The sequence below is a fragment of the Papio anubis genome, chromosome 3, assembly GCF_008728515.1.
Source record: "Papio anubis isolate 15944 chromosome 3, Panubis1.0, whole genome shotgun sequence".
In the NCBI taxonomy this organism is placed as follows: domain Eukaryota; kingdom Metazoa; phylum Chordata; class Mammalia; order Primates; family Cercopithecidae; genus Papio; species Papio anubis.
The window spans coordinates 97,634,618-97,659,098 of record NC_044978.1 but is presented as its reverse complement, the minus strand read 5'-3'; the positions used below and the strand labels follow the sequence as shown (position 1 = coordinate 97,659,098).

Below are 24,481 nucleotides of genomic sequence, written 5' to 3'. Positions count from 1 at the left end.
CTAACACAATCGGAAGCATAAACAGACTGTAATAAAAGGAGCAAGAAAACAATTCACTGCTTTTAGAATCTCTCAGGCTCCTTTAGCACATCCTACCACCCCCATCCCGCCAGACCCTGTCCACCAGTGCTTTTTGCATAATGCTGATGCTTTAGTGGTGAGCAAGAAAAGCAGGATGTTTACTCCTATGGAAGCTCTCTATATTCTGTTGGGAGAAAACAAACCAACAATATAATTTCCAAAGAGGGCGACTGGCAGGCAGGGGCAGCAGTTCACTTTGGATCAATGGTCAGGGAGTCTCTGCAATGAGCTGACTTCGAGCCCTCTGTTGTCAACTTTGTTCCTCCTGAAACCTCCTCCCCTCTCCTGTCTTGGCATCAGACTTAGAAACACCCACTTGTCTCTTACCCCCACGGGCATGGTTTAGGCTTACTGAACCCCAGAAGTAGGTAGATGGACTGGCCATCAGGTGTCCTGGGTTTTATCCCCAGCACCGCCACCAACATGCTGCTCCTCTTGGATCTCACTTTAGGTCTGTTCTTTCCCAATTTGTGTCACATACGACAAAGCCTGCCCTGAATCTACCATTCCTGGCACCTGCCATGCACCTGCATCCTTGGAGCTTTTGAATATACCATTCATACCTAGTCTGCTAGACCAATGTCACTCATTTTTCTAGACTCAGCTCAGATTTCATCTCTTCTAAGAAGCCTTCTCCAATTACCCCAGGCCCCTTCCTCTGAGCTTTCCTGACACTTGGCTCTTACCTCCCTCTCTCTCTCTCTGATAATGTGGCATGTTTTTCTGTTTTCATGAACCAAGTGCATACACTGTCATTTTCTTTGCATCCACAGTGTCTAACATTATGCCTTGATGTTAGACAATAATTATGCTAGTTACTGGTTACTAAGTTACTATATATTCCAGGTACTGTTCAGCATTTTGCATGATTCTTTTTTTAAAAGAGATAGATAGGGCGTTGCTCTATTGTCCAGGCTGGAGTGCAGTGGCCCAATCATGGCCTACTGCAGGCTTGAACTTCTGGGCTCAAGCAGTACTCCTGCCTCCGCCTCCTGAGTAGCTGACACTACATGCATGTACCACCATGCCCAGCTAATTTTTTAAATTGTTTTGTAGAATATGGGTCCTGCTATGGGTCTCTAAGTCCTGGCTTCAAGTGATCTTTCCATCCCAGCCTATCAAAGCTCTGGGATTATAAGTGTGAGCCACCACACTCAGCCTTTTGTGTGAACCTTTAAACCTCATGGTAAATAAACATTGTGCCCATTTTATGTATGAGAAACAAGGCTCAGAGGAATTAAGGAACTTGTCCAGAGTTGCAGAGCCAGTAGAGTTGCCTTCTTAGGAGGCCCTTCCATAAGGCACATGGATTAGGATTCACATCCAGGTGCTTAAAAAGTGAAAGCATGTGTTTTTTCCTCCGTACTGTGCCATCTTTCTTAGAAGACCCTCCCATGAGTGTTTATTGAAAAATGTATTTCAACATTATGATTAAAAACCCACTGTAACAGCATAAACCATCAAATGAAGGTTATGGTCATTACCCTTCAGTTGTATTACATGCATAATGCTTCTTAAACTCAAAGCAAATAAAATCATATCAAAATTACCAGGGAAATACACGAAAAAAAGATCAATTTCTTAAGTTGTTCTTTCCTTCTTGTCATTTTTTTTTTCGTTGGGCTTAAATTGAAGTGCAAGGAAATGGAAAGGGAAATCATGAGCTTGCTAGGAGAAAAGAGAAACTAGTATTAGTATCACAATCGACCACAAGTAATTATGCATTATCAGGGCGGTGTGAGTGAATCCCACAATTCCCAATGCAGTAATTTCAATCAACAGAACACCAAAAGGGTGATGGTTGCTCAGATCAATTCAAGAAATGTTTACTATATAGCTCTGTGGCCACAACTTGCCCGCAGCTAACCAGTTAGCCAAGGCAGAGCTGGTGTGTCTTGACTGGCTGCCATAAATGATGTGGGACTCCATGAGCCAACACTTCTCAGGCACTAATATGAGGAAGCCATCTCAGTCCTGGAGAGAGAGTTCCTACATTTTCAAAGTTTGGTTCTATTGCTGTAATTGTGGAACTAGACTTTTTTTTTCCCCCAAGCAGTTAATTTCCATCTCTGTGAAATATCCTTGAATCATAGTTTTCTGGTATAGGAAATATTGCTGCATTTGGATTTAGATTCATTAAATATGTTGTTTGGATGGGGTATTTAGGTTTTAAAATATTGTCCCTCAGTTAAATAATTTTTAAAATTAAAATGTTTAGCCTAATTGGTCAGTTAAATATTCTCTTGAGGTCAATATCCCAAAACTCATTAAACATATCGTTCTATGCCTTGTTCATGGTTCAGGGCCCTTAGCTTGAAAAGCCTGAGTACTGAGATGGTGTGATCTTTACACTGAGACCCTATAGTCCAAGGGGGGTACTTTCCCTGGGCAGAAACACAGATGACCTGACTGAGTCATCTGATTAGTGTAGATAGCCAGTTTAGATAATTCACCCTGATACGATTTGACTGTGTCCTCACCCACATCTCGTGTTGAATTGTAGCTCCCCTGATTCCCACATGTTATGGGAGGAACCCAGGTGGAGATCACTGAATCATGGTAGTGAATAAGTCTCACAAGATCTGATGGTTTTATAAAGGCGAGTTCCCGCACACAATCCCTCTTGCCTGCTGCCATGTGAGATGTCACTGTCTCCTCCTTGCCTTCCATCATGATTGTGAGGCCTCCCCAGCCAGGTGGGACTGTGAGTCCATTAAACTTCTTTTTCTTTATAAATTACCCAGTCTTGGGTATGTCTTTATTGGCGTAAAAATGGACTAATACAACCCCATGGTTTAGGAACATGCTCTTTCATTAGCAAAAGTCATTTTTTCATTTAAAAGTAATATACTGAGCACCTTCTATATGCCAGTCATTGTCTTTGGCACTGGAGATGAAACAATTAACAAAGCAGAACCTAAATCTCTGCCCTTTGGAGCTTGCATTCCATAGAGAGAATATAAGCAGGTGTAGGATGTATCAGAAAAGAAGCCGCTGTTTAAATCAGGTGGTCAGAGAAGAGGGATTTTAATCAGAGGCCTGAAGGAGATGCAGGAACAAACTGGATGGGAATCTGGGGAAGGCATATCTGAGGCAGCAGGGGCAGCAGCAAAGTGCAGAGACCCTGAAGAAGTAGGAATATGGTGGGCAAGTTTAAGAACTAGCAGGAGGGCTGTATGAGCAAGGGATGGAGAGGAAGTCAGAAGTCACAACAGACAGAAAATATAGGGCCCTATAGACCGTTGTAAGGACCTTATGCTTTAGTAAAGTGGAGAGCCATTATGAAAAGATCACCATGGCTGCTCTGTTGAGAATAGATGGGCAGGCAACACAAGTGTGGAAGCAAGACCCCTCTTGGGAGACTGTTGGGATAATCCAGGCACTGATGATGGTGGCTTGGACCAGTATGGTGGCAGTGGCCATGATGAAAAGTAGTTGGATTCTGAATATTTCATGCTGGATTGTATTTCAGGTATCTAGAGAAAGAAAGAAATCAAGGATGAGTCTGAGATTTTTGGCCTGAATGACAGATAAGGAGCTATTTAATAACATGGGAACACGTGGGAAGAGCTGGTTTGGCAGGGAGGATGAAACTGTTAAGTTTGAGCTGCCCATTAGACATCTAAGTAATGACATGGAATGGGCAGTTTGATATGAGTCTAGGGACCAAGGAAGCCATGTAAGGTGAGAAAGCATGGAATCCACAACGTGGCTTCAGAGTCTAGCTCCACTCTGAACTTGGACAAGGCATTTCTCCCTTCTAGTGTCCATATATTCATCTGTGAAGTTAGGTGGTATAACTAATATGACAAGTGGGAGGCTTAAATGAGACCACATCCTTGAAGCATAATACATTTAAAAAGATCAATAGATATGAGCTGTCTTCTGCCAGACTGCCTTCTGGGCTGCCATAGATTTGTAGGCAAGAGACCATGATCGATAATATGGATCAGGGAAGGCCCGGAATGTCAGCATACAGAGTTGGGACTCGATCCTGAAGCGATGGGAACATTTCCCTGGGCAGTTTTTGAGTTAAAAAAAAATTGTTGCTATGGTTAAGATGCAGTGGGGTAGAGGCTGGAGGGCTAGGTCAGGGGCAGAGGGATAGGCCGGGGTTGGTTGCAAAGCCATGGAGATGGGGTGTCAGGAGGACCAGCGCCAGGGTTTGGCCATGGAGATGGAGTTAGGGGCTGAGCACACATTACTGAGGCCCATACTCACCTGATTGCTCAGGGAGAGCCCATTTCTGTCTCCCAGTGACCATCTCCTTTCTGGCAGCACAGTCTCCCCGCCTGGCTCCAGCAACCCCACCTTGAGCAAAGTTTCAGAATCACTCATCCCATTCATTGGAGCAGCTAATTCCTAAAACCCAGCTGTTGGCAAGGAGACTCACTTCCCTACAGAGTCCCCTAATCTTGATTCTCTCTGCCTGAAAGAAAGAATACATACATTAGGACTGAGTGTCTCCCTTTTTTATTAAATAATATCTATGGGCCAGCCATTAGTACTCTCATGAGTGAAAGAAATACAGTTGAAAAATTAGTCTCATTTTTGGACTTGGATCAGAAATGGGGCCAGGGCACATAATTATAGGAAAGCCCCCTTTAGGGGTCATCTCCCCTCTGCACGCACACACACACACACACACACACACACACACACAAATAGTGGGTAGGGAGGAAGACTGGAGAAAGAGGAGAGGGTAGTGTTGCTTTCTGGGGGACTAAGAAAAGAAAAATGGTTCCCATCTACTCATGTTGGCAGTTTTTTTTATTACCAGAGATTAGAATGTGCCATCTCTGGAGCTAGAGCTGGCTTGCAGATGTGTTTTGTTTGGACCACACAGTGTTTTTAAGATTTTCGAATGTGTTGCTACCATTTAAAAAATCAAGAGATTTTACATTGAAAACTAGATTTCTGCTTCCATATTTTTCGGGGGCCACTGGGCTAGCCTTTTTAACAGAGAAGGGTGGAGCAGCCACTGTGTCCTTTAGTCAAGCAGCACTGCTCACCATGGTCCCCAATGGCCTTCCTTCCCTCGTTGTCTCACCTGACGAGCATGTGAATTTGCAAGCTCTTGTTTGAAGTCAGATCAGACTGGGCAATTAATGAACCCAAAGTGAGAGTTGACTCAATGTTTGCTAATGCAACAGTGAACCGAGAGAAAGAATTTACAGAAAGTTGGAGAGATCAAAGGGAGGTTGTATGGCTGGATGATGATGATGAGTATCAAGGCTCGCTTTGTGAACAACTCTTATTCTATTATAAGTGGGTAAGTTCAGCATCAGAAAGGAGCTCTTCACGGGAGCCCAGATCATGCTGCCCTGTTGGGTGACCTTTGCAGGGGATACCCTATCAGAACCTCTGTGAATCATGTCTGAGGTCCCTCCTGTGTCTCGTCTCCAACTCTCATTAGCAGTGAACTCAGACTTAGAAGTTTTGCAGGAAGGAGATTCATTTTCTTTTCTTATACCCCCTCCAACCTCAAAAGAGACAAAATTTCTGGCATTGAGTATTAGCATTCTTATATTAAGACAGATTTACCTCTACTCACTTTGACAAAAGAGCTCAGGATCTCCCAAGAAAACTGATTTTTCAGAGTTGCTCATTTGAATGGACAGCACATCCAAAGCTTGTGGTTTGGTTGAAAAGGGGTTTTCTGTGTTCCTTGTATTCATCCTTCAAGTTCATGGCCATCGCCCATCACCACCTGAGAGTACTTAGCGCTCAGAGCAACTGAAAGGAAGCATAAATCCTGCTTGCTTTGAACACAACCCAGGGTTCACCGTATATTCTTGTCCTAGCCAATGCTAATCAGCTTTTCCCCGCTTCTTCCCTCTTTCATGCTTGTAAATCAAGCTGCCCCAGTATTAGTCACCACAAAGGAGATAATTAGTAAGTACACGCTGCTACCTTCATAGATCACTCTGTCTCTGGTTCAAGCTAAGCCAAGAGACTGGAGAAAGCTAACATTACACAGTATGAGTTGCATTAGTAGAACCTTTATTACTCAAAACATATGAGTCCGAATACCTAAATCAAGACTCTGCACCCTCCCCAGCTGTTGTAAGAACAGCTGTGATATGAGACCAAAGGAAAGGCTACTTACCTACTTTATGAGGTTTTCCTTTCCTTGACTCAAAAACTTATCTTTAGAACCCCAAGAATTTGAAAGTGCAATGGTTTCTTAATGGCATAATCCTAGGATTCAGATATTTTTAAAATACCTTAACCCTCCATTGATGGGGCAGCAGAGAAAGGTGCCACTTTCTTTTACTAGGACATACTGTGTCCTCCCAACAAAGCCATGGCTTGTGCCTTTGCCAGCCATTTGTCCAACTGGAAAATAACATTACTACTCTGGCAGGGCACATGGTCAAGAGCATTGCTGCCTCCTCCGAAAAGACCGTTTCCAGACCAGCTCGGAACTTCCTTTCCATGCACTGCTAATCAAATACTGCCAGCCTGCCTGGAAGTGTTTCATTCAAGTATTTGTTACTCTGGAGCTGCTCAAATGCAAGTTGGCTTTTATTTTTTCCATCACACAGTATTTCACCAATTTTTGAGTTTCCCAGATCAACCTCTTCACTATTTTTAAGCAGAACTATTTCAAGCCAATGCAGCTAATCAGTACAGTAAAACCTCACGAATTCAAGCCAAGAGATTGAACTCTTCCAGCTGAGGACAAGCACTAGCAGTGTAAGTTGGAGGCCCGTTTTCTCATCTGGAAGATGAGGACATACGGTCGTATAACCAAACTCCTTTTCTACTAATATTAAAACCACACTTCATCTAATCTAAGATGCCACTGACTATAAGAGATATCATGTTCATATAACAGCAAAGAAGATGACATTTTAAAATGTGCCATTAGTTAAATAATCCCCAAACACCAAATATATCCCCATGATGTATAGATTGGTGACACTAGACTCTTGTGGCCTTGAAATCCATTCAGATGAATTTGGCAGCTTCTCCTGCCCTTGGTTGCGTTGCTTGGCACGAAACAGGCAATCCTTTTTGAATGTTCTCAATAACAAAATGTAACACCGCTTTTAATTCCCTTGGGTGCATCTTTCTTTCTAAGCATATACAACTTTTGTTTATCCCTTTGCAAGAAAACATGGAATTATGATTCTGCTTCTAACAATGAATATGTACTTAATCAATATCCAATTGTTCAGTTTTTGAGGTTTTCTATAACTTTTCGTTTTAGTACTGAATCATTACATTCAAATGGCAATTATACTCAATGGTGTAATACTAAGCGTGTAGGCAACTCAATGGAAGTGATAAGGGGTACCCATGTGACTAGGTTTGCCATGCTGGGATGGTGGCATCTGCATCATGAGTGCCACCTGGCAATAGAAACTTCACAACCCCATCAATCACACATGCATCCTGATTTTAGACATGTTAAAGCATGAAAAGAGCATCTTAGGATGGATCAAATATGAAAATAGCTACAGTCTCACAAGAACTGATTGTAGTCATGTGGATACCATGACAACTTTAATGAATTCGCATTCTAGTACTTTTGGCAAAAAGCACTAAACCCCTAGTAAGACTTAATGTCAATCAAACCTCACAGCAATCCAGAAAGTATATGCAAATTGGGAAGTTTAGCCAGCTAAATAAAATTTCCCCAGATCACCCAGCTAAGTAAATTTCAGAGCAAAGATTTGAATCTAGACAATAGGACCTTCCATCCTGCCATTTCTGTGACTCTATAGGCAGTACAAATCATGTGTGCATATCACTGTAGACTGACCTTTGATTTCATCTACTTTCAAAAACATGAAGCATCCCTAAAGTAGGATCTCAAAGGGCTATTTAAAATAGTTCAGTCATATAGGGTTTTGTGTAATGAATTGATAATAATTTATAATTAACACATCCATTATATGTAAATGGACACTTCTTTTTTTTTTTTTAATTTATTTATTATTATTATACTTTAAGTTGTAGGGTACATGTGCATAACGTGCAGGTTTGTTACATATGTATACTTGTGCCATGTTGGTCTGCTGCACCCATCACCTCGGCTATTTACATCAGGTATAACTCCTAATGCAATCCCCCTCCCCCTCCCTCCCAAAGGATAGGCCCCGTGTGTGATGTTCCCCTTCCTGAGTCCAAGTGATCTCATTGTTCAGTTCCCACCTATGAATGAGAAACGCGGTGGGTTTGGTTTTCTGTTCTTGTGATAGTTTGCTAAGAATGATACACTCTAGCTGCATCCATGTCCCTACAAAGGACGAAACTCATCCTTTTTATGGCTGCATAGTATTCCATGGTGTATATGTGCCACATTTTCTTGAATCCACCTGTCACTGATGGACATTTGGGTTGATTCCAAGTCTTTAAGTATTGTGAATAGTTCCGCAATAAACATACGTGTGCATGTCTTATAGTAGCATAATTTATAACTTTTGCATATCCCCAGTAATGGGATGGCTGGGTCATATGGTGGCATCTAGTTCTAGGATCCTTGAGGAATCGCCATACTGTTTTCCATAATGGTTGAACTAGTTACAATCCCCACCAACAGTGTAAAAGTGTTCCCATTTCTCCACATCCTCTCCAGCAGCACCTGTTGTTTCCCTGACTTTAATGATCGCCATTCTAACTGGTGGAGATGGTATCTCTCATTGTGGTTTTGATTTGATTCTTGATGGCCAGTGATGATGAGCATTTTTTCATATGTCTGTTGGCTGTGGCTGAATGTCTTCTTTTGAGAAATGTCTGTTCATATCCTTTGCCCACTTTTGATGGGGTTGCTTGTTTTTTTTTCTTTGTAAATTTGTTTGAGTTCTTGTAGGTTCTGGATATTAGCCCTTTGTCAGATGAGTAGATTGCAAAAAATTTTCTCCCATTCTTGTAGGTTGCCTGTTCACTCTGATGGTGGTTTCTTTGCTGTGCAGAAGCTCTTAGTTTAATGAGATCCCATTTGTCAATTTTAGCTTGCCGCCAAGAGCTGGTGTTTTAGATACATGGTAGTTCCTTTGCCATGCCTATGTCCTGAATGGTACTACTCTAGCTCTCTCTAGGATTTTGGTGGTATTAGGTCTACCATTTGGGTCTCTAATCCATCTTGAATTAATTTCTTTCGTATAAGGAGTAAGGAAAGGATCCAGTTTCAGCTTTCTACTTATGGCTAGCCAATTTTCTCCTAGCACTCCATTTATTAAATAGGAATCCTTTCCCCATTTCTTGTTTTTCTAGGTTTGCCAAAGATCAGATGGCTGTAGATGTGTGTGGTATTATTTCTGAGGACTCTGTTCTCATTCCATTGGTCTATATCTCTGTTTTGGTACTCAGTACCATGCTGTTTGCTATTGTAGCCTTGTAGTATAGTTTGAAGTCAGGTATGCGGATGCCTCCAGCTTGTTCTCTTTGACTTAGGGATTGTCTTGGAGATATGGCTCTTTTTGGTTCCATATGAACTTTAAAGCAGTTTTTCCAATTCTGTGAAGAAACTCATTGGTAGCTTGATGGGGATGGTACTGAAATCTAAATTACCTTGGGCAGTATGGGCTTACTTTTCAATTTATATTATCTCTTCCTATCCATGAGCATGGTATGTTCTTCCATTTGTTTGTGTCCTCTTTTTATTTCACTGAGCAGTGGGTTTGTAGTTCTCTGAAGAGGTCCTGCATCCCTTGTAAGTTGGATTCCTAGGTATTTGATTCTCTTTGAAGCAACTCAGAATGGAAGTTCATTCCTGATTTGGCTCTCTGTTTGTCTGTTACTGGTGTATAAGAATGCTTGTGATTTTTGCACATTAATTCTGTATCCTGAGACTTTGCTGAAGTTGCTTATCAGCTTAAGGAGATTTTGGGCTGAGACAATGGGTTTTCTAAATATACAATCATACCCTGCAAACAGGGACAATTTGACTTTCTTTCCTAACTGAAATACCTCCCTGATTTCTTTCTCTTGCCTAATTGCCCTAGCCAGAACTTCCAACACTATGTTGAATAGGAGTGGTGAGAGAGGCATCCCTGTCTTGTGCCAGTTTCTTCAAAGGAATTTTTCCAGTTTTGCCCATTCAGTATGATATTGGCTGTGGGTTTGGCTTCGCAATAGCTCTTATTATTTTGAGGTACGCCCCATCAATACCAATTTATTGAGCTGCTTTTAGCATGAAGGCTGTTGAATTTTGTCAAAGCCTTTCTGCATCTATTGAGATAATCATGGTTCTTGTCTTTGGTCTCTGTTTCTATATGCTGGATTATGTTTATTGATTTGCTATCGTTGAACCAGCCTTGTATCCCAGGGATGAAGCTTCCACTTTGATCATGGTGATGTTTTTGATGTTAAGTTGAACTGTTTGCCAGTATTTCTCTTATTGAGGATTTTGCATCGTATGTTCATCAGGATATTGGTCTAAAATTTCTTTGTTTCGTGGGGTTCTGCCAGGCTTTGGTATCAGGGATGATGTTGGCCACTTCATAAAATGATAGGGAGGATTCCCTCTTTCTATTGATTGGAATAGCTCTTGCATGACTGAAAATTAACTCCTCCTATACCTCTGTAGACTTAGCTGAATCCATCTGGTCCTGGACTTTTTGGTTGGTAGGCTATTAATTATTGCCTCCATTCTTGTGAGCCTACTTTTGGTCTATTCAGGGATTCAACTTCCTGGTTTAGTCTTGAAGATGCTGTCCAGGAAATTATCCATTTCTTCTAGGTTTTCCAGCTTCATTTTGGCGAGAGGTGTTTATAGTATTCTTGATGGTAGTTTGTATTCTGTGGGGTCGGTGGTGATATCCCTTTATCATTTTTAATTAAGGGCTGATTTGATTCTTCTCTTTCTTTTTATTAGTCTTGCTAGTGTAGTCTGTCAATTTTGTTGATCTTTTCTTAAAACCAACCTGATTCATTGATTTTTGAGGGTTTTTGTGTCTCTATCTCCCTTTCCAGTTCTGCTCTGATCTTAGTTATTTCTTGCCTTCTGCTAGTTTCAATGTGTTTTGCTCTTGCTTCTCTAGTTCTTTTAATCATATGTATGTTAGAGTGTCAATTTTGATCTTTCCTGCTTCTCTCTTGTGGGCATTTAGGTGCTATAAATTTCCCCTCTACCACTGCTTTAAATGTGTCCCAGAGATTCTGGTATGTTGTATCTTTGTTCTCAATACTCGAAGAACATCTTATTTCATTTCATTTCGCTAAGTGTACCCAGTAGTCATTCAGGGAGCAGGTTATTCAGTTTCCAAGGAAGTTGAGTGGTTTTAATTTCTGAGTTTCTTAGTCCTGAGTTCTAGTTTGATTGCACTGTGGTCTGAGAGACAGTTTGTTATAATTTCTGTTCTTGTACATTTTTGCTGAGGAGTGCTTTACTCCACTATATGTAATAATTTTGGAGTAAGTACAATGTGGTGCTGAGAAGAATGTATATTCTGTTGATTTGGGGTGGAGAGTTCTATAGATGTCTATTAGGTCTGGTTTGCTGTGTAGAGATGAGTTCAATTCTGGATATCCTTGTTAACTTTCTGTCTTGTTGATCTGTCTAATGTTGACAGTGGAGTGCTGAAGTCTCCCCATTATTATTGTATGAGTCTAAGTCTCTTGTAAGTCTCTAAGGACTTGCTTTATGAATCTGGGTGCTCCTGTATTGCATATATATTTAGGATAGTTAGCTCTTCCTGTTGAATTGATCTCTACCATTAAGTGTAATGGCCTTCTTTGTCTCTTTGATCTTTGATGGGTTTAAAGTCTGTTTTATCATTGTAGACTAGTATTGCAAACTCCTGCTTTTTTGTTCTCCATTTGCTTGCAAATCTTCCTCCATCCCTTTATTTTGAGCCTATGTATGTCTCTCAAGGCAGGAGATGGGTCTCTGAATACAGCAGACTGATGGGTCTTGACCTTTATCCAGTTTGCTGTGTCTGTGTCTTTAATTGACCATTTAGTCCATTTACATTTAAGGTTGCACTGTTAGTGTGTGAAACTTGATCCTGCCATGATATTAACTGGTTATTTTGCCTGTTAGTTGATGCAGTTTCTCCTAGCCTCATGGTCTTTACATTTTGCATGTTTTGCAATGGCTGGTACCGTTGTTCCTTTCCATGTTGAGTGCTTCCTCTTGTGGTCTCTTGTAAGGGCAGGCCTAGTGGGTGACAAAATTCTAAGCATTTGCTTATTCCTGTAAGGATTTTATTCTTCACTCTATGAAACTTAGTTTGGCTGGATATGAAATTCTGGGTTTAAAATTCTTTTCTTTAAGAATGTTGAATATTGGCCCCCACTCTCTCTGGCTTGAGAGTTTCTGCCGAGATCTGCTGTGAGTCTGATGGGCTTCCCCTTTGTGGTAACCCGGAATTTTCTCTCTTGGCTGCCCTCTTAAGATTTTTCCTTCATTTCTAACTTTGTGAATCTGGCAATTATGTGTCTTGAGTTGCTCTTCCTCGAGGAGCATCTTTGTGATGGCTCTCCTTGCATTTCCTTGACGCCATTCGCTCCTAATTTAGGGTTGGGAAGTTCTCCTGGATGATATCCTAAGAGGTTTTCCAACTTGGTCTCCATTTTTCTCCCTCACTTTCTTGTGGCACCCTAATCAGGACGTGAGATTTGGTCTTTTACATAATCCGCTGCCTCTTGCAGGCTTTCTTTGTCACTTTTTTTCTTTTGTTTCTCTTTCTCGCTTATTTCATCTATTTGATCCTCAATCGCTGATACTTTTCTTCCAGTTTGATCGAGTCGGTTACTGAAGCTTGTGCATTTGTCACGTATTTCTCGTGTCATGGTTTTCATCTCTTTCATTTCGCTTATGACTTTCTCTCTACTACCTTACCGTAGCTGGCCATACTCTTCCAGAATTTTTTTTCAAGATTTTTAGTTTTCCTTTTATGCTTGCAGGTAATGTAATTCCTCCTTTTGTATTTGGTGAAACTGATGGACTGAAGTCCTCTTTCTCTCTATCTCTGGGCTAAAGTCATTCTCCTCGGCCTGACCAGCTTTGATCCGTTGTGATGAGCCAGCGCCCCTTGCCGAGATGCTTCCTTATTTTGAATTCCAGCTTTTCTGCCCTTGCTTTTTCCCCCATAATCTTGTGGCTCTTCTATCTGCCTCCTCTGGTCTTGGATGATGTGATGTACTGGATGGGGTTTTGGGTGTAAGTGTCCTTCCTGTTCCTCCGATAGTTTTCCCTTCAACAGTCAGCACCCCTCAGCTGTAGGTCTGTTGGAGATTGCTTGGAGGTCCACTCCAGACCCTGTTTGCCTGGGTATCAGCAGCAGAGCTGCAGAAGATAGAATATTTCTGAACAGCAGGTACCTGTCTCGACTTTTGCTTGGAAGCTTCCTCTCAGGGGTGTACTCCCACCCTGTGAGGTGGGTGTCAGACTGCCTCAGTGGGGATGTCTCCCAGTTAGGCTACTCAGGGCTCAGGGACCACTTGAGCAGGCAGTCTGTCCCTTCTCAGATCTCAACCTCCGTGTTGGGAGATCCACTGCTCTCCAAAGCTGTCAGACAGAGTCAAGCGAAGGCCTGCAGAGGTTTCTGCTACTTTTGTTGTTGTTGTTGTTGTTGTTGTTGTGTAGCTGTGCCTGTCCCCAGAGGTGGAGCTCCATGAGACAGGCAGGTTTCCTTGAGCCGCTGTGAGCTCCACCCAGTTCGAGCTTCTCCCAGCAGCTTTGTTTACTCCATTTCCTAAGTCTCGGCAATGCATGGGCTCTCTCCCCAGCCTCGCTGCTGCCCCTTTGCCTCGTAGATCACAGACTGCTGTGCTAGCAATGAGGAGGCCTGGCAGTGGGACCCTCCTGGCCAGGTGTGGATATGATCCTGGTGTGCCTGTTTGCTTGGGCTGGGGTGGGAGTTACCCACCTTCCAGGTGCTGTGTCCCAGTTCCCCTGGCTAGAAAAGGGATTCCTCCCCTTGCGCTTCCTCCCAGGTGAGGCGGTGATGCCTCGCCCCTGCTTCAGCTCTCGCTGGTCGGGCTGCAGCAGCTGACCAGCACCGGACACCGCACTCCCCAGTGAGATGAATCCCAGTACCTCAGTTGAAAATGCAGAAATCACTGTCTCTGTGTCAGCTGGGAGTTGGAGACTGGAGCTGTTCCTATTCGGCCATCTTGCTCCGCCCAATCCAAATGGACACTTCTTAAAGGAGCTCATGATGTGATTTCTGCCTTCACAACTACGGAAACTGGAGTGGCTACCTGTAGCTACCCTCCCGACAGTGCAGTGAGATAGTTAAATCACCATTTCCTGATCAAAACCTAGCCTGTGCGCTGCAATGACTTGCCCAGTGGCAGTGTTCATGTTCATGGCAAAATATGGACCTAGATCAGCTCAAACCCTGGTCTCCTGAGCCTCAAGAATGTTCTTTTTCAACTTCTCTCTATTGCACCAATAACTTGCCTTTCTCACAAAGTTTGGTTTTTGTGGAATTTTTTGGATTTTTTTTTATAGCATGGACAGTGAATGGGTAGAGACAAATATGTTTTTGCTAAAATCCACAAAAGCTGTTTTACTCTCTTAATGCTAGACAACATGGCGATGAATGACACTTTTCAGATCATGGGAGCCCCCAGCACCAGGGAGGCCCTCCCAGACCAGCCCAGAGAAAGAGAATGGAAGCCACCAAGCTGCCACTAGAGGATAGCAATGCTGAGCTCACTCCTATGGCTTTGTGGTGAGGGTGATTCTCTTTCCATGGACAGTTAAATATGGAATCTGGGAGGAGCTTTATATTTACGTTCAGTGCTGTGGGAACAAAATCCAAAAGAAATGAGTGAGAGTGTGACTAAGGGCTTTCATGGTCAAAATAAACACCAGCAAGCAGGAATTACCAAACAGTTGAACATTGCCAGCCTCAAAGCCTGGTCATGTAGACACCATGGCAACCTGAATAAATTTGCATTCCAGGAGCCAATGTAGAGATTGCTTTAAGAGAATGCAGTGGGCATCTTTTAAAAACATCTCAAATTATTAATTCACTTGGTTGGCAAATGTATATTGAGTACCAACATGTGAAAAGGGAAGAGAGAATATAGGGGAAGGCAAATCAAATTCCAAGTTCAACAAGCCTATTATACATTCTTCAATTGTATTTGAAGAGGTCTGACTGAGGAATGGCAGCACTTCACCTCCCCACTGGTTCTGTTACAGCTGTAAAGGTGCCTCCCACTACGGCCTGACCAAAGACAGGAAGAGGCGCTCACAAGATGGCTGTCCAGATGGCTGTGCAAGCCTCACAGCCATGGCTCCCTCCCCAGAGGTTTCTGCAGCTGCCACCATCTCCTTAATGACAGACGAGCCTGGCCTAGACAACCCTGCCTACGTGTCCTCGGCGGAGGACGGGCAGCCAGCAGTCAGCCCAGTGGACTCTGGACGGAGCAACCGAACTAGGGGTGAGTCAAATGGGTGGTTGTCCAGGATTGGGTTCCTTGGCTTGGGATTGCTCTCTGTGGAATACTTACTGTGGAAAGTTCTAGAAATGTTTTTTAAGGGGAAATCATTCTGGCAGTTTTGGCAGGAACCCAATGTCCAATTCTCCAAAGTGAAATGAAACCACAAGTACCTCCGATCATTAAACTGTGTGTAATCTGACTTGGTGAAAGGGGCTGAAACTAGACCTAATGATTCATCACTCCTGCAGTGTCAGTAATTTTTCAGCCATACTGTTCAAGAAAAGTGCTATTGTATTCAGTTCAGCCCAGAAACAGAAAAGAAAAGCAGAGCACATCATACATATTTCACTGTAGAAAACTTAGAAAATACAGGTAAGCAAATTCTACAATCCTACCACCTAGAGGTAGTCACTGTTAATGTCTTATTATATATATTTTATCAGATATGTACATAAATGATGATTTCTATTAAATCATAACTACTGTTCCTCTTGTTGCTTTTCCTCAGCACGGCCCTTTGAGAGATCCACTATTAGAAGCAGATCTTTTAAAAAAATAAATCGAGCTTTGAGTGTTCTTCGAAGGACAAAGAGCGGGAGTGCGGTTGCCAACCACGCTGACCAGGGCAGGGAAAATTCTGAAAACACCACTGCCCCTGAAGGTAAATGACCTCCCCACAAGGCAGGATGGACATGGGCTAGGCTTCCAGGGGGACTTCAGGGATGATGCAATCTGATCACCATCCACCTTCTGTGACCCCTCTCTTCCCGAGGGTATACAATGTTTTTTACTTTGATTAGCCTGCTTCTCACGTAAGTAGCTAAAGGCAGAAAGTATTATCATCTTTTTACATAGATTGAAGAAAAAGTGTTGAAACCCTTACCTTCAGGTGCTAGTGCCATTATGCATTTGAAGAAGAAGAATTATAGTTAAAGAGTGAAAAACTTTTAAAACAATGACTGGCACATACAATAAATGCAATATATATATTTGCTCTCCTTACTCTTTCAACTACATGTGAGGTGTGGTGCTGAGTGTTTTACATGCATTTTGTCATTTAAGCCTCACAACAACCCCATACTCCGTGTGTATGTGTGTGTACGTGTGTGTGTGTGTGTGTGTGTGTGTTTCGAGACAGAGTCTTACTCTTATCGCCCAGGCTGGAGTGCAACGGTGCAACCTCTGCCTCCTGGGTTCAAGCGATTCTCCTGCTTCAGCCTCCCAAGTAGGTGGGATTACAGGCACCTGCCAAAACAGCCAGCTATTTTTTTGTATTTTTTAGTAGAAACGGGGTTTCTGCATGTTGGTCAGGCTGGTCTTGAACTCCTGATCTCAGGTGATCCACCCACCTCGGCCTCTCAAAGTGCTGGGATTACAGGCATGAGCCACTGCACCCGGCGCTATTACTATTCCTGTTTTACAGATGAGGAAACTGTGGCACAGAGAGGCTCCTTAGGTTGTTCCACATTACCTTGCTAAACTTTGAATCCAGGTAACATGGCTGTAGAATTCATGCAAAGCAAGCTGTTGAGTCTTAGATCCCATATGTTTTCTCCAATATAAATGGAGCTGAGGAAATACTGTCCTACTGTCTTTGCTTTTTATGTTAGAACTTTAGAGTAGTAATAATAACATTTTTAAAAAATTGAGCTCTTTCTGTATGCGCATAGTGTTTTCAGTCATTTAGTTGTGACAATAATGTTAAGGGGATAGGACTCTCATTCCCATTTTACAGATGGGAAAACAGAGACCCAGAGGGATTAGGTAATTAGTCCAGTCACCCGGCTAGAAAATGGCAGAACCAAGATTTTAACTCAGGTCCTCTCATTCCAGAGCCTACTCTCTTAGCCCCTGGGTTATACTGCCCTCTACTCTTGGGAGTTGGGAGGCAGAGCCCAAACCACTGTATGTATTATGCCCTCAAAATTCATGAGCAGCCTTATTAGACCTTTTCTTGTATACTTATTCATGATTGCCTCTCACCCTGTACATACATGCTGCATGATCTAAGAGCTCTCAGCTGATTACAGTCCTGTAAATGCTGTATGTCTTTCTCTCGCCTCCCTTCTATTGTCCAGCCTGCACTCCCACTCTCCTTTCAGCTGGCATTGACATTCCTTCTTTCAGGTTTAGTGTAAGCCTTTGCCTCCTCCTGGAAACCTCACTGACTCCTTCAGCCCTCTTTTTAGGTGTTTTTGAAGCACCTGTAGCAGTGATTATCATATTTCATGTAACTGTACCTCAAAGTGTAGGGATTATTATTATTTTTCTGAGTCCTTGTTTTAAGGCCTAGTACAGTGTCTGGCACATAAATGTCCACTAAATGTCTGTGCAATGACTAAATGAAAAGATTAGAACTTCCTTTCCACCAGTCTCTTCCTCTTATTAAAGACTCCTCAATTCCACTCCATGTAAAGTTCTCTAGTACTTGGGCCAGGGGTGGTGGCTTACTCCTGTAATACCAGCACTTTGGGAGACTGAGGCAGCCATATCACCTGAGGGTGGGAGTTTGAGACCAGCCTGGACAACATAGTGAAACCCCATCTCTATTAAAAATACAAAAATTAGCCAGGGCGTGGTGATGGGCACCTGTAATTCCAGCTACTTGGGAGGCTGAGGCTGCAGTGAGCTGAGATTGTGTCACTGCACTCCAGCCTGGGTGACTCCATCTCAAAAAAAAAAAAAAAAGTTATCTTGAAAAAGATATATTTGCATATTTATTACAAAAACATTTATAAAAGAGATTATTATATGTAAGGCACCGGCCTAGGTGCTGTCATTTTATATAAAGAATATAAAATGTAGTTCCTGGCATCAGGGGTTTATTCAAGACTAAAATAAAATAAAAGCATACCTCATTTTTATTTTTACAAATTGAAAGCTTGTGGTCACCCTATAGCGAACAAGTCTGTTGGCTCCATTTTTCCGAAAGCATGTGCTCACTTCATGTCTCTGTGTCACATTTTGGTAATTCTTGAAGCATCTCAAACTTTTTCATTATTATTATATGTGTTATGGTGATAGGTGATCAGTGATCTTTGGCATTACTATTGTAATTGTTTTAGCTTGCAATGAACCACGCCCTTATGGGTCAGTAAATTTAATAATTGTGTGTTCTGACTGCTTCACTGGCCATTTCCCCATGTCTCTCTTCTTGGGCCTCCCTATTCCGTGATACGTAACAGTATTGAAGTGAAGCCAATTAGTAACCATATGATAGCTTTTGAGTATTCAAGTGAAAGGAAGAGCCACATGTCTCTCACTTTAAATCAAAAACTAGAAATGAACCTTAGTAAGGAAGGCATATTGAAAGCTAAGGTAGGCTTAAAGCTAGGTCTCTTGTGCCAAACAGCCTAGTTATTAATGCAAAGGAAAAATTCTTGAAGGAAATTAAAAGTGCTACTTCCAGTGAACACATGACTAACAAAGCAAAACAGCCTTATTGCTGATATGGAGAAAGTTTGAGTGAACTGGATAGAAGAACAAAATAGCCACAATATTCCCTTAAACCAAAGCCTAATCCAAAGGAAGGCCCTAACTCTCTTTGATTCTGTGAAGGCTGAGAGAGGTGAAGAAGCTAAAGGAGAAAAGTTGGAAGCTAGCAGAGATTGGTTAATGAGGTTTAAGGAAAGAAGCCATCTCCATAACATAACAGTGCAAGGTAAAGCAGCAAATCCTGATTATAGGGAAACAGCAAATGCTGATTGTAACAAAGCAGCAAATGCTGATGTTAGAAGCTGCAGCAGGTTGTCCAGAAGATCTTGCTAAGATCATTGAAGGTGGCTTCACTAAGCAGGTTTTCCTTTTTTTTTTTTTTTTTTTTTTTTTTTTTTTTTTTGAGATGGAGTCTCGCTCGCTCTGTAGCCCAGGCTGGAGTGCAATGGCATGATCTCGGCTCACTGCAACCACTGCCTCCTGGGTTCAAGTGATTCTCCTGTCTCAGCCTCCCAAGTAGCTGAGATTACAGGCTACTTGGATCTCATGTCCAGCTAATTTTTTGTATTTTTAGTAGAGACAGGGTTTCGCCATGTTGGCCAGGCTGGTCTTGAACTCCTGACCTCAGGTGATCCACCTGCCTTGGCCTCCCAAAGTGCTAGGATTACAGACATGAGCCACCGCACTCAGCCAACAGATTTTCAATGTAGATGATACAGCCTTATATTGGGAGAATATGCTATCTAGGACTTTCTTAACTAGAGAGAAGTCAATGCCTGGCTTCAAAGCTTCAAAGGACAGGCTGACTCTCGTGTTCGGGGCTAATACAGCTGGTGACTTTAAGGTGGAATCCAGTGCTCATTTATCATTTCAAAACTCCTAGGGCCCTTAAGAATTATGCTAAATCTATTCTATCTGTGGTCTATCCACGGAACAACAAAGCCTGATGGCAGCACATCTTTTTACAGCATGGTTTACTCGATATTTTAATTCCACTGTTGAGGCCTACTGCTCAGAAAGAAAGATTCCTTTCAAAATATTGCTACTCATTGATAATGCATCCTAGTTACTAACCCAAGTACTTCAATGGAGACGCACAAGAGTAATGTTGTTTTCATGCCTGCTAACACAATATCCATTCTGCAGCCCATGGATCAAAGAGGAATTTCTACTTTTTTTTTTTTAAGACAGAGTCTCGCTCTGTTGCCCAGGCTAGAGTGCAGTGGTGTGATCTCAGCTCACTGCAAGCTCCACCTCCCAGGTTCACGCCATTCTCCCGCCTCAGCCTCCTGAGAGGCTGGGACTACAGGCACCTGCCACCACGCCCAGCTAATTTTTTGTATTTTTAGTAGAGACGAAGTTTCACCGTGTTAGCCAGGACAGTCTCGATCTCCTGGCCTTGTGATCTGCCTGCCTCGGCCTCCCAAAGTGCTGAGATTACAGGCGTGAGCCACCACGCCTGGCCAGTAATTTCTACTTTTAAGTCTCATTATTTAAGAAATAAATTTCGAAAGGCTATAGCTGCCATAGATAGTGATTCCTCTGATGGATCTGGGCAAGGAAAATTGAAATCCTGGAAAGGATTCACCCTTCTACATGCCATTAAGAACATTAGTGATTCATGGGAGAGAGTCAAAATATCAACATTAACAGGAGATTGGAGGAAGTTGATTCTAATTCTCATGGATGACTTTCCGGGGTTCAAGACTTTAGTGGAGAAAAGTAACTATAGATGTCGTGGAAATCGCAAGAGAACTAGAATTGGAAGTGGAGCTTGAAGATATGACCAAATTCCGGGAGGCTGAGGCAGGAGAATGGCATGAACCCGGGAGGTGGAGCTTGCAGTGAGCTGAGATCACGCCACTGCACTCTAGCCCGGGCAACAGAGCAAGACTCAGTCTCAAAAAAAAAAAAAAAGATATGACCAAATTGTTGCAATCTCATAATGAAACTTGAACGAGTGTAGAGTTGCTTCTTATGGATGAGCAAAGAAAGTGGTTTCTTGAGATGGAAACTACTGCTGAAGATGCTGTGAACATTGTTGAAACTACAAGAAAGGATTGGGAATATTACATAAACATAGTTGACAAAACAGCAAGGTTAGTAGAGAATTGACTCCAATTTTGAAAGAAGTTCTACTGAAGTTTAAATGCTATCAAACAGCACTGCATTCTACAGAGAATCTGCATAAAAATCTTTCACGAGAGTCAGCTGATGTGGCAAACTTCATGGTCATCTTATTTTAAGAAATTGCCAAAGCCACTCCCAACTTTCAGCAACCACCATTGTGATCAGTCAGCAGCCATCAATATCAAGGCAAAACCCTCTACAAGGAAAAGATTACAACTGAAGGCTCAGATGATCATTAAACAGCATGTTTTAGCAATAAAGTATTTTTAAATTGAGGTATGTACATTTAAAAAAATATGCTATTGTATACTTGATAGACTACAGTGTAAACATAACTCTTATAACCACAGAGAAACCAAAAGACTCACTTTATTATGGCAGTCTGGAACCAAACCCACAATATCTCAGAGGTATGCCTGTACTATGAAGAATGAGGTATAAATTAATGACCATAGCAGCCATAGGGGACAGTGTAATCCATGTTTAAGGAATGGCTTATGACTTGGATGGATGTTGGGATGCTGTGTGTTGGAAAATGCATTCAAGTAGCTTAGCTCAATGCCAGCATAAACTCAGTTAATAATTATTATTATATCCTTTAGTCCTTGAGTGAGGACATGATATTGAATAAATTATTTTCTTTCCAGACCAATACAGGAGATGAGGTGAAGGTCAGATCGTAGTGTGTCCTGATGATTATTTAGGAGTCTGTACTTGATTTGGGGGCAGTGAACACACCTGGGAGCTCTTGTGTAGAGTTATTACAAGATTGGAGCCATGTTTCCAGAAGACAGAGATAGCAGCCATGTTCCATACGTAGGCGGGCTGGAATGGGAGAGATTGGATTTCCTCAAACACACTAAGAAGCTGTAACTCCAGAATGCAGTGAGGTGTTAAGACTCAGCTAGGTTGGTATCAATGTCGTCACAGAATTTGTGATGCAACAATGCTTTCAAAAATGGTCAGAGGACCTCATTGCTTCAGCAACCTACAGTTGGCCTCCTGGCATGGTGTATCCATTCTTTTAACATCAGTAAAGGGACTGGCACCACTGTTTATCAACTGTGTGACCCTGGCTGGGTTGCTTAATGCTCTAAGCTTCAGCATTTCTTCATCTGAAAAGACAGAGATGGATCTGGGCATAGTGGCTCACACCTGGAATCCTAGCACTTGGAGGCCAAGGCAAGAGGATCCCTTAAGCCCAGGAGTTTGAGACCAGCCTGGGCAACATAGTGAGACTTTGTCTCTACAAAAAATGAAATTAATGGGACGTGGTGGCACACACCTGTACTCCCAGCTTCTTGGGCTGAGGTGGGAGGATTGCCTGAGCCCATGAGGTCAAGGCTGCTTTGAGCCAAGATCATACCACTATACTCCAGCCTGGGTGACAGAGTGAGACCCTGTCTCTCAAAAAAAAAAAAAAAAAAGATAATTATCATCTATTTCATAGGGTTATTGTGAAGACTAAACAAAAAATGCATCCAAATACCTTAACTCAATGTCAGCATATAACAAACTCTCAGCTAATAAGATTATATCCTTTAGTCCTTGAGTAAGGATATAATATTGAGCAAATTCTTTTCTTTCCAGACCAACACAAGTTTTGCAGTTTAAAAATTCCTTTATCTCTTTAAGGTCACTAGGATCTCATTGGTGTTGCTCTAATATCATTTACAAGTGTGAATGGTATGTCCTTTCAAGCTATCATATCAAAAATTCTCTAGAGGTTTAGGCTTGGTAGTATGGTTTTTGTAAATCTGTTGGAAAAGATGGTAACAAAGGAAGGGGAATGAGGGAGGGAAAATTGGCTTTTGTGATTATTTCCAAATCTTTCTTTGCTCAGAATGAATTTTTTTTCCATTCCGTTGTTATACCAGACATGCTCTAGCAAGTGCCTGTGATATAGCCTACTTAATATAACCAAGGTAGTTTAAACATTAATTGAACTCAGTCACCCGAGTACTGGTAGTACCAGGAACTGACTGATGAAGTCAGCTACCCCTGCCTTATGCAGTCACTTCAGTTCAATCAGTATAGAGATTAAGGACCCACATTTGCAACATCTCGGGTTTCCTCTACCTACTAAGTTACTTTGCTCTAACATGCTTAGAAATAATTTTAATTCTTTATTGTTCTTAGAGAATTGAGTACTCATTAATTCATTAGGGAAAATGGACTAAGGTCACAGATTTTGCAAATGCTCACAAGGAACAGACTATCCAGAAGCAGGCCTGCCATGTGAGATCTTTCCAGATGCCATAACGAAAGGAGACTCTTAAGGAGAGGCAGCTGTCAGCACCTACAGAAGACACAAGCATCTCGGCCCTTACCATTGAAACTTGAGCCTTTAGTCACTTGGAGGAGCTAGTTTTTCCACCAGGGTAGGTGTGGCTTGTTCCCACCACTTGTTGGTGTCCCCTCTGAACACTTCGATTCAAACTGAAGTGAAGAAAAGCAATGCCAGTCGGTGCTGCTGACTCGTAGGTCCATAGAGCAAGTCTCTCGTGGGCTCCAGCCTGGCTGTGAATCCCTGGTTCCAGGGATACCTGGCAGAGAGTACCGGTCACCAGAGCTCTGGGTTCTGACCTGGCTCTCAGGGCCACCTAACTTTGGGATGTCCAGCCAGTTGCTTCACTCCCCTTCTCTCAGCCTTAAACCTCCTCACTTGTAGGGTTTGACTATCACTGTCAAGCAGCAGAACAATTAGAGCAGCTGTTTTCTGTGTGGTCACAGTGGGATGAGAGATGAGCAGAGAGCTAGGAGAGATTTCTTGGGGAAAGCAGATTCATCAGTTTAAAAATACAGTTTGAAAACACCAGCCTAGATGATCTTTGAATCTCCTTGCTCTGAATTCAGTGATTTCAGGCAAACCAGGGATGAACCGCCCAAGGCCACCAACTAGGCCTTGGCCTCTTCCTGATCATGAATCAGACCTCTTCCATTTGTTGACAACAATGTCTGGTAGAAAGAAATGATGTTCCCCCAAGCCTGAAAAGCAGAATCTTTAAGGAAGAAATTTTCAAAATTATCTGAGAGGGCAAAATGGCAGATGGGTTCTGTTTTTTACCTCTCAATAAGCAAGTGATAAAACTGTAATTCATTCCATTAAAAATCGTTCATTCACTTATATTAATTCAATAAACTTCAGCTAGAGGCCCCTGCCTACAGAGGTATGTGTAGAGAACCATGGAACAGCCAGAGGTTGTGCCCTCAGGTTTTATGGACATGATATGAGGTATATAAGAAATGAGTATAAGCTGGGCGCGGTGGCTCACACCTGTAATCCCAGCACTTTGGGAGGCTGAGGTGGGTGGATCACCTGAGCTCAGGAGCTCAGGACTGGCCTGGACAACATGACAAAACTCCGTCTCTACAAAAAATACCAAAATTTGCCAGGAATGGTGGCATGTGCCTGTAGTCTTAGCTACTTGCTAGGCTGAGGTGGGAAGATCACTTGAGCTCAGGAGGCAGAGGTTGTGGT

At 42.4% G+C, this 24,481-nt stretch overlaps 1 protein-coding gene and 1 long non-coding RNA gene across 7 annotated transcripts in view; one reads left to right on the top strand and one right to left on the bottom strand.

The window, feature by feature from the left end:
* The window catches only part of LNX1 (ligand of numb-protein X 1), a 205,951-nt gene that overhangs the window by 132,235 nt on the left and 49,235 nt on the right, over positions 1-24,481 (top strand). For all 5 annotated transcript variants that reach the window (XM_021939136.2, XM_017958818.3, XM_021939137.1 and 2 more), the window contains 2 exons: positions 15,194-15,435; positions 15,944-16,096. In XM_021939136.2, coding sequence (XP_021794828.1) covers positions 15,194-15,435; positions 15,944-16,096 — 395 coding nt within the window. The remainder of the gene's footprint in view (positions 1-15,193; positions 15,436-15,943; positions 16,097-24,481) is intronic.
* On the bottom strand, positions 4,391-23,525 carry LOC103884459. Of its 2 annotated transcripts, none has more exons than XR_004182573.1 (3): positions 23,331-23,525; positions 5,626-5,817; positions 4,391-4,510 (listed from the first exon to the last, which is right to left on the bottom strand). It is a non-coding gene; the product is annotated as an uncharacterized LOC103884459 (long non-coding RNA). The 2 variants fall into 2 exon arrangements; XR_004182572.1 differs by having other exon boundaries at positions 5,636-5,817.